The 18,706-nt window shown below is 60.7% G+C and overlaps 1 protein-coding gene across 1 annotated transcript in view; it reads right to left on the reverse strand.

The window, feature by feature from the left end:
* Nucleotides 1–323: 323 nt before the first annotated feature.
* ZNRF3 (zinc and ring finger 3) overlaps nucleotides 324–18,706 on the reverse strand; it is a 31,945-nt gene continuing 13,562 nt past the window's right edge. The window contains exons 2-8 of the mRNA XM_066610070.1: nucleotides 15,308–15,433; nucleotides 7,759–7,833; nucleotides 7,502–7,633; nucleotides 5,879–5,989; nucleotides 5,213–5,380; nucleotides 4,709–4,811; nucleotides 324–4,458 (exon numbers count right to left, since the gene is read on the reverse strand). Coding sequence (XP_066466167.1) covers nucleotides 2,786–4,458; nucleotides 4,709–4,811; nucleotides 5,213–5,380; nucleotides 5,879–5,989; nucleotides 7,502–7,633; nucleotides 7,759–7,833; nucleotides 15,308–15,433 — 2,388 coding nt within the window. The 3' untranslated portion in view covers nucleotides 324–2,785. The remainder of the gene's footprint in view (nucleotides 4,459–4,708; nucleotides 4,812–5,212; nucleotides 5,381–5,878; nucleotides 5,990–7,501; nucleotides 7,634–7,758; nucleotides 7,834–15,307; nucleotides 15,434–18,706) is intronic.

Below are 18,706 nucleotides of genomic sequence, written 5' to 3' on the forward strand. Positions count from 1 at the left end.
ATTCTGCTATTCATGGCATCAGCTGAACTCGGTCCTACCAGTGGGGGAGGGTTGCACGTGTCCAGCAGGCGCGAGGCAAGGCCTAAACCCTCCTGCCACAGAGAAAGGGGTTTGGGCAATTGTCCCTGGAACTGCACGTTGCTGGCAAAGGAGGTCAGTGTAGCAGCACCAGGGACGAAGGCCCAGATCCATTTTCACCAGGACGAGGAGCAGGCAGGAACCTGCGAAAACACCTGGGGCTACATCACCCGCGCAGGGCACTGCTGCCCTCAGGAGCAGCAGCCGTGCCCCTGCACGCCCCCAAAAGAAGGACAACTTTCCAGTGAGACAATAAACCTGTATTTGCTTTGAAACAGACGTTTGTTACAAACCTGCAGGGAGCTAAAAGCACTTTTTGGTCGGCAAACACCGAAAGACCTGTGTGTGCAACTGGTGGGTACAGACAAGGTTTCCCATTAGTGTTTTGCAAGTATTATTATTTCGAACAATATCAGACACTCCACATCGGACATGGCTTAAGATAAATATATTAGTAAATAAATATTTGGAGAACATCTTTCCATAAATGAAATGTGCTGCTATATATATATATATACACAAAATGTACACAAGTTTTCTAGCCTCAGAAACATTAAAAATGGTAATGAAGGAGAAAGAGCCCTTTAACCATATTACACATTTTTACAGTAAATTTTATACAAAAAACCATGTAAGTGCTACAGAATAGTTTCCTTGTATTACAAAAATTTAAAATAGTGCCTCAGCAGCCCCACAAAATGGCAATTTAAGAGAAAGGCCTTTTGGATTCAGAGCATTTCCCCCCCCCCCCCGTTCTGACCATGATTGAATCCTGTCATGAAGGGGGGGCAACACATGGCTGGACACACAAAGCAGGAAGGCTGCAGACTCAAACAGGCACAGCGAAGGAGGCGGGGGGGACTTTCCGGGTGTTCCATTTAAGGGCCTCCGCCCCTTGCTCAGTGGGTCACCAGCCACCCAGACCATGACGACAACACAGCTCAGGGTCCTGGAGAAACTGCCCTTCAGGGGAAGCATATGTAGAAAACAAAGCTCATGGGAGCTATTTGCCCCCCTCCCCCCCCCGACTGGCAGTGACTGAAGTTTGTGATGAGACGTCACTGTATTGACCAAAACCAACATGCACAAGCAGACAGATAAAATACTGGGTGGGAGGAGAGTCTCTGTTAGCATCCTGTGTTAAGAGAGAGTTTAATCACTCTGGTCCTCTTTCCCTTGTCGTTACTGGGTGGGCAGAGAATGGGGGGGGCATTTCTACATCTCCGATGAACCCAGGACCGTGGCTTTTGTGAGTTCAACAGGCGGGGAGAAAAAAAAGAGTTCTAGGCACATTCTATTAAGAAAGGTCTCTGTTCCAGACACGGAAAAGACAAACACACAGCCTGAACACGCAGCCCGGCCACACAGAACGGGTGCCAACTGGAATCAAGTGGCGGCGAGCCTGCGGGAGCCAGAAGCCACTGTTTCCACAGGAAACAATTAACACCTGGTAGCAAATGGCATTAACTGGCAATACTAGTAAGAAAAAGTGGGGAGGGGAGAGAAATCTCCCTGCCCAGGCGCAGACCGGGCAGGCACACGGGCACAAGGCAGAGGTCCCAGGTCCCAGCTGCAGCAGCCTTTCTGCTGGCGGGGGGCGAAGGCAGTGCTGGGAGTGTCCTGAGTGACGGACACTGACGGAGTGCGCCACCCACGCTTGAGACCCCATCAGGCGTGTCCCTAAGTCGGACTCCGCCTGTGTCGGTGGCGCCTCTGGAGGACAGAGGCTGCCCCTGTCCTTGAGAACAGCCGAGAGTGGTCTTCCCTGGTCTGGAGGAGCCCTGGCCTCCTCCGAAAAGGACGGGGTAGGCCCAGGGCCTCCCTGGGCTTCAAGAGGCTCTTGATTTCCTAAGGCAGGCTGCAGCTCCCTGCACAGGAGGGCCATCTTTGCACACAGCAGCAGCAATGGTGGGCACTGTGGTTTCTCAAGCACACTTTGTGTCACAGGCAAGTCAGGGCTGCCACTGCAATCTATCCCACTCCACACAGCCCCTTCCACACCACAGGGGGCGCACGCAGGGAAGTTCTCACTTTCTCACAGGTTAGGCCAAGTTCAAGACCGTTTTGCAGTCCCGGAGGAAGAGGGGCATCCAGGCAGGCTCCTCCTCGGGCTAGTCCCTGGCGTGACACCTCCCTGGAACGACAAGACCGCTGCCAGGGAAGGACACGGAGGAGGAAAAGAACGGCACTCAGGGCCACAGGTGCAAAGGCGCCCTTGGACAACTGACCCTCCAGCCTGCTCAGAGGCCGTCAGGCTGGGAGGGGGAGGAGCAGCCCTGCGGAAGCTGCTGTCACTCCACACAGGCCGTCCAGCTGCATCCCTCAACTGCACCCCGGGCCACCCCCCGGACTTCAGCGGTGTTAGAAATTCCACACAACCCCCACTGCCAGCCAGCCAGCCAGCCGGCCAGCCCCCAGGCCAGCTGGTTCCCTCAGTGACTGGCTACTTGGAGTCATACTGTGCCACTTTGCAGTAGTCTTGAGGACCGGGGCGGTCTTTGGAAGATATGCAGGAAAGCGGCTTTCCATCCCGCTCCCCTCCTGGGAGCGCCAGGACACTCCCACCCCTCCCCCAGGTAGTGCTCGGAGGAGGACCAGGTGAGGGTCTGACCGCTGGACCTGGCTGCCTGAGGGGCCGTTCCAACCCAGCCCTGGCTCAGCAACTGCCCATCACGGGTCGGCTCTTCCAGCAGAGGCCTGAGGAGCGTCACTCACGCCGATCCTCCTTCCCCACTGGGGCTGTCCACTTGCCTACCCCCCGAGTGCCCGCTGCCGGGCCACGCAGGGCTGGGCCGGGAAAGAGCCCCAGGGCTTCCTCCAGCGGGAAGTCCACAGGCTGGCAGCACGGCTCCTGCTGCTGTTCCCGCTCGCCCCCCGGAGGCTGCCGGTGCCTGCCAAGCCCCTGCCAAGGGCTGCCGCCTCCCGGGCAGTCCACAGCCAGGGCCAGCTCACAGTCTCCGTCCTCGGGAATGATGGCGATGCGCGGGCCCAAGTCACACACCGCAGGGAAGCAGCCCGGCCCTGCGTCCTCGGCAGCCGTGCACACGTACTGGACGTTGACGGCGTAGTCCTCCGCGTAGCAGCCTGGCTGGCTGGGGGGGGCGCCCCCGCAGCCGGCCACCTGCTTCTCTTCATAGAAGCAGCACGGCAACGCCTCGTAGGCCCCCCCCTCGGTCCTAAGACTGCACCGGCCCTGACTCGGCCCTGCCTGCAGCTCGGGACCAGGGCTGCAGCCAGCCCACAGTGGCGGGCCCAGGAGAAGCCTGCTGCTGCTGCAGCATTCCGCCCCTCTGCCCAGGGGCTCCCGGGGAGCGTGCTGGGCCTCGAAAGAGCAGGGGCAGGGCTGGCCAGCCTCCCCAGGAAGGGCTTCCAGGCCTCCCCCCTCGGGGACGGTGCTGGCAGCCTCCCTGTGCTCCAGGGAAGAGCTGCTGCTGTAGTTCATCTCCAGGCTGCAGTGCGAGAGCTGGTCTCCGGGCAGGCACTCTCCCGCTGCCGGGCCGAGGGGGTGGGGGCCTTCCAGAAGAACCACTGCCGCCCCTCTGCCGGCCCCTCCCACTTCGCCCCCCCGACAGGGGCTTCTGCTGCGGTAGACGTAAGGGTCGTAGTCGCTGCTCAGGGAGCTGCGGAAGGTGGAGCAGCTGCCGTAGACGCCCTGGTGGCTGACCTCCGCGCAGTCCACCATGGAGTCGGTGGAGGAGCAGCGGCACTGGGCAGAGGCGCTGCTGCTGCTGCTGTCGCTCCCCGGGCAGTCGGCCAGGTAGCCGCTGCAGGCGGAGCGGTGGCCGTGGTAGCAGCCGAAGCCGGAGGCGCTGCCGCTCTCCACGCGGGAGGAGGGCGCCACGTGGACCACGGGAGGGAAGAGCCTGCTGGCCACGGGCGGGAAGGCGCGGGAGGGGCCCTTGGGGGGAGCCCCCAGGCGGAGCTGCCCAGCCTGCTCCGGGTAGCTCAGGCCTTGGAAGTAGTAGTGCTGGAACACAGTCTCGTACTGGGAAAAGCAGGAGGGCTTGGAGAAGTGATGGCCGCCGAACCTGGGCCTGCGGAAGGGGTGAGCAGGAGGAGTGGGCGCAGGCGGGTAGGCCCTGTGCTCCGCGCCACACTGGTGGGCGCTCAGCGCGCGATCCAAGTGGAGGGGCTGGTAGCTTCGGAGGAAGGCTGGCGCCTCCCCGTGCCGATCCACCGTCAGGACCGTGATGGGGTTTCCGTGGGGATCCATGCTGGTTCGGGTGGGGTACGCTGTGACCTGACCGGCTCTGTGCACTCGGCCAGGGTAACGGAGCGGCAGAACGATGCGCTGCTGCTGCTGCTGCTGCTGCTGCTGCCGGCTTCGAATCTGGCTGGCCAGGTCCTCGCACCCCTGGCCGGGGGCTCCCTTCTTTTGCTCTGCACAGAGAACAAGCACGGACCACGCTCAGCCGCTCGCAGCCTGCAGCGACAGTGACCGCCCCAGGCCTTGCCCGGCAGGCTGCACAGGGTTCTTCCTCTCGCCTGGACCTGAGCAAAGCAGCACCGAGCCTCCCGCCCCGCTCCCACTCCCACTCCCGCAGCTGACGGGCCGAGTGAACCCTATGCTTCCCCGACTAGGGATGGGGCAGGTGCCAAGGACTGTCCGGGGCCAGGGCACTGCACTCACCAATGATGTTGTGGCGGCAGTGCGGGCAGGTGTGATGCTGCAGGAGCCAGGGGTCCACACACTTCCTGTGAAACCGGTGGGCGCAGGGAATCACACGCAGTTCCTGCAGAGGCAAGAGAGGACTGTGGAGCTGCAGAGGTGCCAAGTACCGCTCCGTCCACCCACCCGCCTCTGAACGGGGGGGGCTCACTGGCGGCCACTGTTTCTCCTCTGCCACACTGGAGTTTCCTGGCTGGACACAGGAGTCAGCATCCCATTGGCCCAAGTCCCAGGATAGTCAGCCTCCATGAGCAGCACTGGCCAGTGCCTCAGTCCCACCTTGGCCCCCCCCAAAGAAGCACTCGCGCCCCCCCCCAATTTGCAGCACAGTGGCCCACCTGCCAACCAGGACGAGACAGGGAAGGGCTCTGCCCCGCTCGGCCTGGCTTCCAGGCATGACACGAACATCGTGCCTCCCTCACTGGAGCCAGAGGCGAGACCACCCACACCCTGACCTCCCCTCACCTCCCCGTCCAGGTACTTCTCCAGGCAAATGGCGCAGTCGGAGGTGGAGCTGCTGCTGAGGGTATCCAGAGCGCTGCAGCTGCCCTCGCAGTGTCCCTTCAGCTTGGATGTGAATTTCCGGGTCTCCATCTTTTCAAGGGCCTGCACAGCCAGGCGGTTCAAGGAATTCTGCCACGGGAAAAAGACACTTCTCACTGGGGGTGGGATCACCATGCTCGGGCCTCAGGGCTGGAGACTGGCCTTGAAAGGCCAATCGGGGGGACAGCAGTGATCAAGCCAGCTGTCTGCAACAAGCCGCTCTTCTCCCCCCCCCCCCCAGCTGGCAGTCATGGGGCTACTGAGAACCCGCAGGACACCCCTGCAAGTCCTGAGGCTGTGAACCACAAGATCCACACACCCCCATTCGCAAGAGAGGAACTGCCAGCGCCCGCCCCCACGCGCACACACACAGCTGGGGGGAATGCCTCTGCCAGAGATCACACAGTTGGGGTCTACAAGGTGCTCAGGACCCACCTCACAGGCCAGAGAGACTAGCGCACCATGCTCCAGACCTTTTTCCAGTGGCCTGAACGAGGGTTCACTGCCACAGGCTGCTCCCCACGGGTCCTGGGCCCTCTGGGTACAGAACAGGCCAGGGAGGCACTTCTTCCGGGGTCTCCTGTTTACCTGGCTGCGGCGCTGCTTCAGCTTGATCTTGACGAGGAGAACCAGGCAGACCAGAGAGACCACCACGAAGAAGGCCAGGAAAATCCCCATGTCAAAGTACTCGGTTGGTTGCTTTTAAGGAGGAGACAGTGGCGGGAGAGGGACAGACAGACAGACAGACATTGGTTTACTCTCTTTCTTCAAGACAAGCAGACAGAAACAGGGCAAGGCATCGGAGCTGAAGCTGGAGGGAGATGTGGGCAGGGGCTCCAGAGGAGGCTGCCTTTGGCACCTGTGGAGGGGTGTCCCTGGTGCAGTTCAGCATCTCCAGGCAGGACCGGGAAAGACCCCAAGCAGCTGCTGCCAGTCCATGCAGACAGGACTGCGGAAGAGGGCCAGAGACAGGCTCCGAAGGGGGCAATGCCCTGGGCTTAAGTGGCAACATGGGCAGGACTGGCTGGGGAGAACCTGGTTTCTGCAAGCACTCGAGGGGAAGGAAGCACCCTGCACTGGTGAGCCTGGCCTCTATGCCACCTGGAGCCAGGACAACAGGCTGCCACCCCCTCCCTGCCAAGCGCTGCCTGCCCACTGTCCGAGGACCGCTGGAGAGTGGGGAAGGCCAAGTGCCACCTCCTGGCTCCTCTCAGGGCCTGCTGAAGTTTCAGGAAAGTCAAAAATCACTACCAGCCAAAAACCAGAAGCAGTGATTTTTGGTCTTCAGGAGGCCTTGAAAGATCTTCGGAGGGCTAGGGAGGCGGTGCAGGCCTCCCCAGCTCTCCAAAAGCCCCGACTGAGGCAGGTGGCGGGGTGAGGAAGATGGCATCGCCCTGGAGGCATATTGCCCCTCTTCCCCCCAGGAATGCCACTGCCAAACACACTGAGACTTTGCAGCAAATGCAGCCCGACAGACACAGCTGCACAGAGACCTGGCCCTTCTTGGGACTGCCACAGAAGCAGCGAGAAGGTTCCTCCAGACCCAGAATCCTCCTCCAGGGTGGCAACAATGACGACGCACGCTTCACAGCTGCCCCAAGAGATGTTTCCTGGCACTGTGCGGTGCCACCCCAGCGCCAGCACAACCTCCCCTCGGGTGGTCCACAGAAGCTGAACTGCCTCCCATTGCAACTCACCAAAGGCCTTTCCAAGGGCCTGGGGAGAAAAGCTGCCCATCGGCTGGGCCTGTCCTCGTTTCCACCCTGCACCCCGCTTCAGCTGGCAAGTGCTGCAGGGCCTGTGGAACTCTCTCCCTCAGTAGTTCCAGTCTTCAGGTGGACCCTCCAGGCTTACTTATTCCACCCAGGCTTTCAGGAGGGGGGAAGGGGTGGGTTTCCAGGGCTCCTCAGGGGCTGCTTTGCTGCCCTGCGCTTTATGGCGTCACGGCTGGGGGGAATTTGTTCTCCTTCCAGAAGCCCCTGGGATCCTTCTGACACGAGCCCCTTGTCCTTAAGCAACTCAGCCCCACTGCACGCAGCTCTACGACTAGTGCCCACGACTAGGGGCACTGCTGCTGCTCAGGGGTCCCCCGGAATCAGTCGTGCAGAGATCTGACACTGCTCACGTGACCCTGACAGGGCACTGCTTCTCGACTTGCTTTGCACGAGCGCCGTGCACACCCACAGCAGCCCACTTGCCCCAGAGCCTTACTGGTGGGGGTCGGTGCTGGATCCTGGCCCGGGCCACCTTCTGCTTGTTGACGATGTTCATCAGTTTGACAGCATCTGCCCCCTTGACATACACGACCGGCCTTTTCAGAGGGTCTTCCAAGCCCTGGTTCAGCTAGAGAAGAGGAGAGAACACACTGTGGTCAGTGAGGCATCCCAGGCATCCACGCCCCACCACTGCAAAGGAGGAGCAGGTAAGTGCAGACATGGGGCTGTGCCCCCCCCATCCATCCCACTCACCTGATCGATGGCCTCTGGGTTCTCAGATACATCAAAAATGACCGCCGTGGCCCCTCTCTGCACTGCTCGCTTGGCCTGCAAAAGAGGGGAGGGAGGGCAGAGGTCACTCCCTGCTCAGGCCTTCTCTCTCCGGCAGGGCCCAGCTGGGAGGGCGGGGGGGGGCAAGAGCTGGAAAGCGCTGGAAGGGTCCAAGAGACACAGGAAACATCAGAAGTGGGCTGGGAGGAAGCAAGGAGCCCTCACATGGCTACAGTCCTGCCTTGCCCCTTCTTGCTCCAACCCAGCTCTGCACCAGAGGGCGCTCCTGGGCTGGGCTCCCAGGGCTTGTGGCTCCACCCCCACTCTGCCAGCTGCAGCCACTCCCCCACTCTCTCCTCCTCCTCACATTCACCCACCGCTTTCCTTTCCTGAGGCTGACCGCTCCTCCGCAAATGAAATGCCACTGCTGAGCCCAATGGCTGGAAGGGCTTCACCCTCCCCAGCCTTGCAGCCAGTCCCCCCACCCCCATCCCAGCCCTCCTCCACGTCCAGGGCTGAGCAGGGCCAGCTTCCCCCCACTAGATGCACCCTTGGGCAGGACAAGCCACATCCTGGCTCCCCCACCCGCGCTGCCCTCGCCCCGGCTCTGCAGGGCCTGGTCACAGAGAAGAGCGGGGCGTCACTCCCCCCACCCCTTGGCTGGGAAAGCATGGCTGGCCGTGGGGCGACAGGGGTTGGCAGCCTGCACAGTGTGGCTTGGCTGCAGCTCCATTCCAGCATTCCGCAGCGCTCCACTCTCCGCAGCTTTGCTGCAGCTTGGCCTGACCTTCCAGGTTTCCCTGGCAGGAGATCAAAGCAGAGAAGCCACAAACACACCACAGAATGCAGAGGCCCCCCTCCTGCCCCCTTCGGTTCCACTTCCTCCTCCTCCACCCTGCTCTTCTCAGACAAGCTTTGAAGCCGCAGCCCTTCACTGAGCAGGCTGGGGCCTGAGCCCAGGAGCCTCCCCTCCCCCTGCAGCTTGGCGGGGCAGGACCAGCAGGGGCAACTGCACAGGTGGCTGCTTGCCTGCCCACAGGGAGGAGGGGCGGCAACAGAAGGGCTCCCTCACCTCCTGGACTCCTCTGGGCACAATCACGATTATTGCCAAAGCCTTTGCACCTTCTCCCGGGCCGGACTCTCAGCCCCGGCCTTCCAAGGACAGGCCACCAGCACACCCAGCAGGACCAGGAAGGGAGGGCAGGCAGAGCCCACCCTCTGCGGGAGTCTTGGGGCTGCTGCAAGGACCCGCCTGCCCCAAGAGGGCCACTCTGGCCTGGTCCTCCCCTTCCTGGCCAGGCTCCAGAATCAGGAGCCTCCAGGCTGACAGGGGGGCCCCTTTCCCGGGACCAGCAGCAGTCGGGTCCACGCAGGCTCAGCCTGAGCTCCAGCTCCAGAAGTCCAGGACGGCAACTCCCCCCAGCCCAACACAGCCCACCACCTCTGCCACGGCCACGGCCACGGCCACCCTCCCCACCCCACACAGAGCAAGGTGCCCCAGGGAGGCAAACCCAGGGAAGCGGATTTCTGAGATCGACCCTCCCAGTGGAGCTCCACCTTCAGGCAGCGGGTGGTGACCCCAGGCCTCTGGGCAAGACCCTCTTCCTGAACGCAGGGCAAAGTGGACTTGTGGCGCTAGGTGACTGGCACCCTCCGCTGTGCAGCGCGACTGTCCTTGTCAAGGGCAGCCCCTCGCAGAGGCAGAGAGTCCAATCCCCAAAGGCCTGCCGTCAGCTCTGCCAGGAGCGAAGGCCATCTTCTGAGCAGGGGTGCCTGTTCCAAGTGGCTCTCAGCACTATGGCCGAAGGCAGAGCAGGTGTGCTGTTGCCAGGCCTACCACAGGAGGCTTTCCTGGAATCAGAAATGCTGACCGACCCCCCTGCACAGAAAGTGCCTGCCTGCCTGCTGCCACAGGGTCTCCTAACACTTGCAGGCCAGCACCTCAGCGCCAGCACGGATCTCTCCTTCACAGGCAGGCCACGGAACCACCCTGGGGAGCAGCATGCACATCTGGGGAGACATGGGGGCCGCTGGGGTAGGAGGGCAGGGTCACGACAGAGGAGTCTCCGGCCGGCACTCCTCCATTCCACCTGTGCAGCCTTGCCCTTGGCCATGGGATCCCAAGCATGCGGCCATGCGCAGAGCACACGTGTGCCCCTACAGCCAGAACAGGGGCTGCCCCCAAACACAGCGCAGGGCCAGGAGCTCAGACACAGCAACTGCTCCCGAATGGCGGCAGCACCATTTGTGAGCCACAGTCCCCCTCCCCCCAAGAGCTCTTCTGGCAGTCCCAGAATGGGCCAAGGGCCTGCACGCCATGTTGAGGCTGCCCTGGCAGGAAGCTTGCCACTGACTGGAGAAGCCACAAGCCCAGACCATCCAGCATGTTCTGAAAAGGCACCTCGGCAAACACCAGGGAGTCTCTGGCACAGGCTGCAGCATGAGGGCTGCCTCTGAGGCAGTTCAGGCGGGGGGGGGGGTGCGGTATGGCCAGATGCGGGCAGGGGGCGCCAGATCAGGCCTGCTGGGCTGGCCAATAATAAGCCCTCTCTCAAGCACGTGCAGGAGACCCACATGCCCACTGCTCCCTGGGAAGTCTGGAGCCAGAGATGGGCGAAGGGTTCCTGAAGAGCACCCTGAAGAAAGCTAGGCAGGGAGGGGTCTGGGGGCCACAGTCCTTCGCGCTCTGCTGGCGATGCCAGTGGCGTCACAGTCACCCACATTCAGAGGGGCTGGATTCAGCATTTCCACCACTCGCGAACGGTCCGGCCTCTGAGCCTCAAAGGTGTTTGCAGACGGGACTGTTTGCCAGCTTCACTCTGAGCTCCTGCCTGTCTTCTGTTCTGCAAATTCACCCACGAGAAGCCTGCTGTCAAACATTTTACAGCTGGACTTGCTCCACTGGGATGTCGGCCATCCCTACGCAGATCCTCCTCCAAGCCCTGCCGTGTCCAGCCGTCCCTGCAAGGGAGGCACTTCTGCCACGGCTACCCTTCCCCTTGAAAGCAGCCTTGCTGGCTTGGCACGGCTGGCAACAAGCCCCAGACAGTTCAGCCCTCAGGGAGCATCCCCACCTCCACAGCCCCTCCTGGCCACGAGGGGCGCACACCCCCCAATGCCCAGGTCCTGGGGAAAGCCGGCCCAGCTGGAAGGGGTCTCTGCAGAGCAAAAGGCAGCGCCCTCAATGGCCAGAGCAGCAGGTCAAGCCGCCTTGGCCCAGCCCAGTGTCCTCCGCGGTTCACTTGTTGATTCATTCCAAAAGGCCTCTTATTACAAAGGAGAACTGGGAAGTTCTCCCCACACAGGCAGAGACAGAGCTGCGCTGCAGAGGCCTCAGGGCAAGGATTAAAAGCAAACAAAAACAGAAACCCTTCCGTCTCTAATTAGGGGGCTTCCTTTGCCAAAGAGCGACTCCAGCCACTGCTCGGAGAATGTCTCCCAGCAGGTCGGCTCCTCCGGGCAGCCAACTATTTCTGGCGACCGAGAGGCAAAGCGCCCAGGGACGGTTTCCACTGGCCTCGCTCCGCAGCCGGCCTGAGGAGCAGCAGGACGAAGAGTGGAAAAACCAGCCTCCCTCTCCCCCCCCCCCCCGAGCAGGGAACTGATGTCACCCTTGTGTGCTGCTGCCTCTTGCCCACAACATCCATGTTTGCTACCAGGGCCTGTGCCCGACTGGAGCCCAGCCCCTGCACCAGAACCAGCTCCCTGCAGCCGTCAACACAGCGGTGCGGGTGGGCACAGCCCGTGACCTGCAGCAGGACTCCCAACAAACAGCCAGCGAGGCTCCCCGGCCCTGGACTCTGTGGGGCTCACAGCTCCGCACACCAGGCCGCCAAGCTTCCTCCTGGGCAGCAGCACTGGAGAGGGGATCGCCTCCCAGGCACCGCGAGGGCCGTCTGTCCAGAGCGTCACTGTGCCGGGGGCCTCCACAGGCTCGCCAGGGACAAAGGCAGAGACCTCCTGCTCCGCTTCCGGCCGAGAGCCAGGCAGGCAGGCGGCAGTGCTGGCGCCTGCACCCCACTGGCATCGCACCTCAGCTCTGCCCTGCCCTGCAAGTCCCACCAGGGCCCCCTGCTGGCTCCTGCCAGCCACAGGACGCAGGCTGCTCCAACCCCCAGGCCTTCCTGCCTCTGCACATCACCGCTCTGCTCCTGCCTGGCTGGGCAGCGTCTTCTGAAAGTGAACTGGGAACTCCCTCTTCTGTGCCCGTCCCATGCGCTGGGGAGGCCTTTCCTGTCCCTGACTGGTCCGTGCTCCCTTTCCGCATTTCCTCTGCAACCTCCCTCTACCTGTGTCCTCAACCGCTTCGGTACAACATTTTAAAATAAACCATCTGGTCACTTTCCAGCTCCCCACTGCAGCTCCGCCTCTTGCCTTCGGAAGGCTTGGCAGGAGCGGAGGAAAACGCAGAAAATGCTGCGCCTCTCAGCGCTGGTCTGCGAGCCTCCACGAGACGGGACACTGCGAGGATCACAAACAGCATTTGCAACAGACAAGCAGGGCGACTGCAGCACAGGGAGGCGGCCGGGAGTCACCTAAGTACAAGCAACTGGGCACCCTGTGCTTCTCCTGGCCCCAGTCCAGACCATTCCCAGGCCTGCAGCAAAGAGTGGAAGCAGCAGCGTGGATGCAAGGAGTCCCTTGGCTGCCCCTCCTTCTCCGCTCTCATCTCTCCACTGCAGTGCTGGACCCTGTTTGGTTTCTGGCTTGCTCCTTTTTGCTAAGGGCCAAGATGGCTGGCAGGCACTCGGAAGCTGCACAGGCAGGAGGCAGGAGGAGTGCCCGGGAGGGGCCCCACCGAGACCTTCCAAGGCTTCCAGCAGACACGGCACACTTCCCCTTGCTCTCCCCACAAGCCATGAGGTCTAGTAACAGGCTGGAAGGAAGATATTCTCGAGCGCCAGGCTTCACTGCAACCACCAAAACGAGAAACCTGGAGCGGCTTGGCTGGATCCCTCGGGCCCAGCATCCACCTCCCACAGCTGCCAGGCAGAAGCGCCTTGGAAAATGCACGTGCAGGGCAGAGAGGCAATCGTCCTGACCCCCCCGAGCAGAGGCAACAGATTCAAAGGTAGACTTCTTCTGAACCTGGAGGTTTTAGCTAGCTATCACAGCTGCTGGCCATGGACAGGCCCCTCCTTCCCCTCGTGAGCTGGTCTAAACCTGTGAAGGCCACACAGGCCAGTGAAAGCAAATCCTATGCACAAAGAAGGCCTTCCTATCTCGGGCCTGAGACCGCTTGCCAAGGCTTGGGCTCCACTTATGGCACACAAGAGGAACACAGAAGCTGCCACCCTTCTGTCACTTCAGAACTGCAGAGCCCCCAGCAGCGATCCAGCTGTTCCACAAGGGAGACGGGGTCAGCAACTTGATGGGCAGCCCTTCCCTGTTCCCCAGTGGGGCATCCAGAACTGAACTCAGCACCGCAAGCCGGTGACAACCCGGTGACAGCAGCGCTGGTCCTCTCCCCAGCAAGCCCCAGAACGGAAGCCACCCTTTTTTTTTTTTTTTTGCAGCAGCTGCCCAGATCCCTCGCCCGGCCAGTGACCCCCCATTCACATTTCAGCGGGGCACCTGCAGGGTTTCTGGCCTAGTGAGAGGACTGGTACCAGCCTCTGGCCCCCACTGCTGGCTTCCCTACCCTGAGAAGGCCACCCCTCTATTTCTCCTCTCAGTTCCTTAAAGAGCAGACAAGTTGTAGGAGAACTTCATTCAAATTCAAGGAAGGGGGGAAAACCAAAACCATCCCCCCAAACCCAGGACAGCCTCATGACTACTAAGCTGCCTCCAGAGCCCTCTCTGCCGAAGGCTCTTCTGAGGGTCCAGGAACAAAGTGCCTGCTGGGGGCCTTCACACATGGCCTGCGAACACTTCCCAAAAAGTGCAGAAGGGCACCAGGGGGTGGGGTGGGGTGGGGGAGAGACACTCAAATTCTCCTTCAGCAACAAGCAACACAGTTCTGTCTTTAATGGTGCTTCGCACTTTATCTGGGTCAGATATAAGGTGCCCCCACCCGCCCCCTTTCAAAGCTCAGGGTCACGGGGGCCACTTGCCAGTCCTCTGGCACAGAGGCAGGCTGGAGGGACAAGCTGCGTCCTGTCAGAAAGCCAGCCGCTTTGAGATCTGGAAGATTCTCCAGTGCCTGCGGGCTGGCTGGCTGGCTGGCTGCAGAGGCAGACTAGTCTGGCTTTTCATTTGGCCCCAGGACTGCTGGAAAATGGCAGGCCTGCACAGGCGGCATCCCAAAACAAGCCCCCCCCCTTCATGCCCTCTGCAGGAGTTCTTTCTGGACTGTGTCTTACTCAGTGTGTATCTTATGCGCTCCCTGCACATCAATGATCTGGGGAGGGGGGTGCCAATGGAGCACAGAGCACTCCGACTCCAACACCCCAGACGGGGGCCTTGTGACCACATCGGTGCTGCTCTGCAGAGCAGCCCAGGCAATGGGGAGCCCCATCCCCAGACAGGGAGAAGCTGGACAGAAGGAACTGCAGTCGCGCTTCCCCATCAGCCCAAGGAGAAGGCCCGTTTTCGGTCACCTCTCGCCAATGCCACGGGGGCTGGAGAAACAGACTCCTGTGGAAGCTCCCCCCCCCCCAAAATACCCCAAAGGGGCAGACAAAGCAGCCGCTCCACTCCCTTGACTCCCACCGTTAAGGCGAGGCGCTCTGGGGCTAGAGGGGGGAGGGACCCTTTGAAGCAGCCGGCAGCACTAAGTGCTTCTCAGTGACCATGGAAACAGGCTCAGTGGGCGCCCGGCCTGAGAACCCAGTCAAGCAGTCTCGGCTCAAAGCACCCCAACCCTGGAGAGAATCTGCCTGGCAGGACCAGCCTGGCTCCCACCTGCACGAGCCACAGCCCCGCATCCTGCTGCCTCTCCCTGCCCCCCAAGCCGCGCTCAGAAGACCAGCCGATGGGTCGAGCCTGCCCTTGAGACGCCAGCCGCCTGCAGCCCCTCCAACACGGTGATGGGAGGCCAGAGGCGAGGCTGCCACAAAAGCCCCATCTCAGGCACAGCCAGCTGCTTCCTACAGCAGCACACACTCCTCCCCCCCCCCCAACGTGCCAACTGGCTGCCACGCACAAAAGCTACGCAGGGCTCCTGCAAAGGAACCCGTCCTCCAGCTCAGTCCTGCCCAGGTGCCCCTCACACAACTGCAGACTCCACCAACCACCAAATCAGGGCACCTTCCCATCATGCGGAACAGCCTCCGAGCGCATCCTGGTTGGGGGCCATCCTTGCAGGAGCCCCATAAGGCAAGGGAGCCTTCAAATCCCCAGCCTGCAGCTGGGGAAGGCCAAGGCAGCTTGGGAGGGTGAGGCCCACCGTGTGGGCTCATGGCAGAAGCAAGACTCTGACGGGGAGGGTGAGCCATCACTCAGAGCTGCTGCGCTGCCACACCAGACCTCTCGCCTCCAAAGCAGAGAGGCGTTTTCCTTCCCTGGCCCAGAGGCAGCTGTTCAAGACCGGTCAGCAGTAGCAGCAAGCAAGCAATCCTGCTGGATACGGCTCTCCTGAGGGTCCTCCTACCTTGCCCAGGACGGTGAGGCAGGGCTTGGGCTCCAGCTCCGGCTGCTCCAGCTTCACCACTCCAACCCAGCCATATTCGTACAAATCCTCTTCATCGTTGCTGTTGCAGAGCCCCAAGGGGTGCATCTAGGAGGGAAGAAGAAGCCTCCATGAGGCAGGCAGGCAAGGAGGTTCCCAAGGAGTGGGAGAGACACAGCAAGGGGCAGCCACACTGGCCCCTTCTGCCATGACGTCGCCTCCCTTCCCAACCGCTGCAAGACCTGCCTGCTGGCTGAGCAAGCCAGGCAGTGCAAGCGCCATGACAGGCAGGGGCTGCACCCACTCGGCATCCCGGTCGCACAAAGGGAAGAGGAGACGGGAGCAGCACTCCTGCCCTACGGCTACCCAACTTTCCTCCGAGGAGTGCCCAGCCACGCCTCCCTGAGCAGCCTGTCAAGCCCCACAGACACCCCCCCACAGGTAAGGATCCGCCTTCACGCCCATGAGCTGCACTCAACACAATGCACTCTGGGCCAGCGTGGGCACAGAGCAACGCAGCCACTGCCGAAGCAGAGCCAGGCGGTCAGGAGAGTCTGCTCAGAGAGGGAGTGACTCCGGCCAGCATGCAGGGCAAGAGGAAGGGCAGCGGGCAGCCCAACCCGCTCGGCTAACAGCCCCAGGAACTGCAGAAGGGCGACTTGTTCACAAGCCATGTTACCCGGCGGGCACCAGGCAAGGGGCGCCAGGCCAGGAAAGAGCCCCCCCCCACCCACGCACACCGGTGCTCACTCTCCTTGGACACAAAGCCAAAGAGAGGCGGGGGGGCTCAACATGGCCAGGCTCTGCCGTCTTCGTAGGCCCGTTATGGTGAGCCTACAACACGCCTGTCAAAGGTGGCGCTCCAGACGCCTTGAGTGACACACCTGCACTCACCTACACCCGCCACAACTGAGTTTGCTTCATTTGTTATTTCATTTTTGTGATTACTTGATATTTCTTTGGATAATACACAGAAGCACCATGCAACTGGACTGCATTTTTGCAAAGAACCGCTTCTCTTCTGTTCGGGGGGGGGGGAGGAGCGTGATGTGCCAGCAGAGTCCAGTCAGGCACTTTCTGAGGGTTTGCCATTGCTGTCCTCGGCTTCCTCCTCAGTGCCAACTTCGGAGCTCCACTGGCCTCTCACGCCCAGATCTGAAGGCGCCTCTCGGTGTGCAGCTCTCATTCATCACCACACTCCTGCCCTCTCCACCACGCCTTTTTCCCACCCTTTGATTTTGCTCTCCAGGCACCTGTTTCTCCTCATCTGCCCAGAAACTGACATTTCACCCGAGGACACACAACCAAGCGGCCTGGAACAGCTGGCCACCCAGGCTCCTTCTGGAGAAGCAAAGGCCGTGTGCCAGCCCAGAACACTCGCTGGGCCCAGGGCTGGGCCCGCCACATAGGCGCTGGCCCAGGTGACCCCCAAGGTCCACTTCCAGTCACAGCATTCCATGCTTCCGGGACAGCGCACCCCAGTGCCATGAATATGTACAGTTTAGGCCTAGGTTAGCATGTGAAGCCTGAACCAAACTAAGTCAGTAACGGAGAAGTGGCTCGCAGTTCCCAGCTGCAAGAATGTGAGTAGACAAACACAAAGATTGTGGTCTCTCCTTTGCTGGCCAGAAAGGACAGACAACAAGAATTACAACCCCTTGGAATGTTTAACACCTCAGTAGGCTGAGGGGCGCCCGGAAAGGAATGCAGCCATGGATCTCCAGTTGGGAGGGCTAAGAACTAGGAGGGCTGGCAACCAGACCCACTCCGAGAAGGTTCTGTCCTCAAAAGTTTCTGAATGGACAGTCTAAATAAGCATGAAGTCAGCTCAGTACTATTAGCATAAGAAGCATACTAATGAGTGCCCCAAGGGGTGTGTCCGCTTCTTCCTGGGCAGAGTTTTTGGGCACAGCATCCTGCATGCTGCAAGCTCCATTGTCCAACCTGGCCTATGGGCACCTGGCCTCATAGTTAGCCCTGGGGCTAAAAGATCTACAAGAGTAACTGACCCAGGTGAGAGAGGGTTTAATAGAGATAGCCAGCTAGCTTTGTTATTTTATTGCTGATATGTTTCCTAGATGTTTATGCCTCTAGCATTTGCTGCCTTATGTAACTGTATGTACTTAATAAACTAAAATCTCTTTTACCAAGTTGTTTCATTTTCTGTTGGGGACAAAGATTCAGAATCCTGCCTAGCCGTTCAGCAAGCTATCAAGTGCTCACTGAGGTCTAGTAACTTGAGGACTAAAGCTTTAACTGGAGAAAGCGCTCAGTGCCTGCAAGGGACAGAATTAAGCCTAGAGGGTCTCAGTGTCCCTGGACTGAGGCACTGGCACATACAGGGTGGTGGCAGTACTACTGGACGGGGGGGCCTTGAGGGCTTTAGGGTTCGAGAACCAAGAACTCTGAGCACCCCAAACCCCCTAAGTTTGCGACAACCAGCCAGCTTGGCCCACAAGACCAGTGTCACAGCCAGGACTGGCCTGCAGAAGAAGTGGCCACTGCCCAGGCTTCTCCACGCTCGTCGAAAGGAAGACTTCATCAGCAGGGAAAGGGTTGGCGTGGCTCCCTTGCAGGCACTGGTGGGTGGAGTAGCATGTGGGCAGCTCACCCAGGAATGCTGAGGGACTTCAGCAGGGATGCACTGCTGCCCAGTCCATTCTGCTGGAGAAAGCACTGGAGGCTCCTTAGTTCTGGGGGCCCAGAAGTCGGCCAGTGCCCCTTTCCCACACTCTCTGCAGCATGCGATGGGCAGGCACCAAGCAGAGGGCCGTCACCATTTCTTCTGCAATGACAGAGGGTTAGCAGCCTGGAAAGAGCTGCCAGTGCATCCAAGGCACAGGCAGGGGGCAAGGGAACCCAAGGGAAACAGAGTGCACCTCCTGCCATCTGGCAGGGCAGGTCTAGCCCTCCCACCAACCCCTTTTGCCCCACAGCAACACAAAAGGGAGGCAGGGCCAGAAGGCACACTTGCACAGCAGACTCGCTGCAAATGCCACATCATGTGTGCCCCCCTGCCCATCAGAGGTCCTGCCTCCCAGGCAAGCTGCTTCTAACCTGCCCCTCAGGCCACAGTGACCTTGTCGCTTGCAGATTAGGGACCCCAGGGGAGGAAGAGCAGTGGCAATGTCTCAAAGGAAAGGCCCGACGAAACCAATGTGCCCCCTGCAGCTGGATCACTGCAGAATTCTCTCGAAGCAGAAACTGGCTCTCCCAAGGAGGCCACTAGCACAGCCACCCATGCTGCCTAACCGGAGGGGGGCTTCTCTATGGACTTGGCCAGGGCCACAATCTCCACTCACAGCCCTGAGGCAGCTTTGGGAAGGATTGCACAACTTTAAGTGGGCTGCTGTTGCAGCCACACACTGCACCCAAGAGAAC

Source organism: Tiliqua scincoides, chromosome 14 (genome assembly GCF_035046505.1).
Source record: "Tiliqua scincoides isolate rTilSci1 chromosome 14, rTilSci1.hap2, whole genome shotgun sequence".
Classification (NCBI taxonomy): domain Eukaryota; kingdom Metazoa; phylum Chordata; class Lepidosauria; order Squamata; family Scincidae; genus Tiliqua; species Tiliqua scincoides.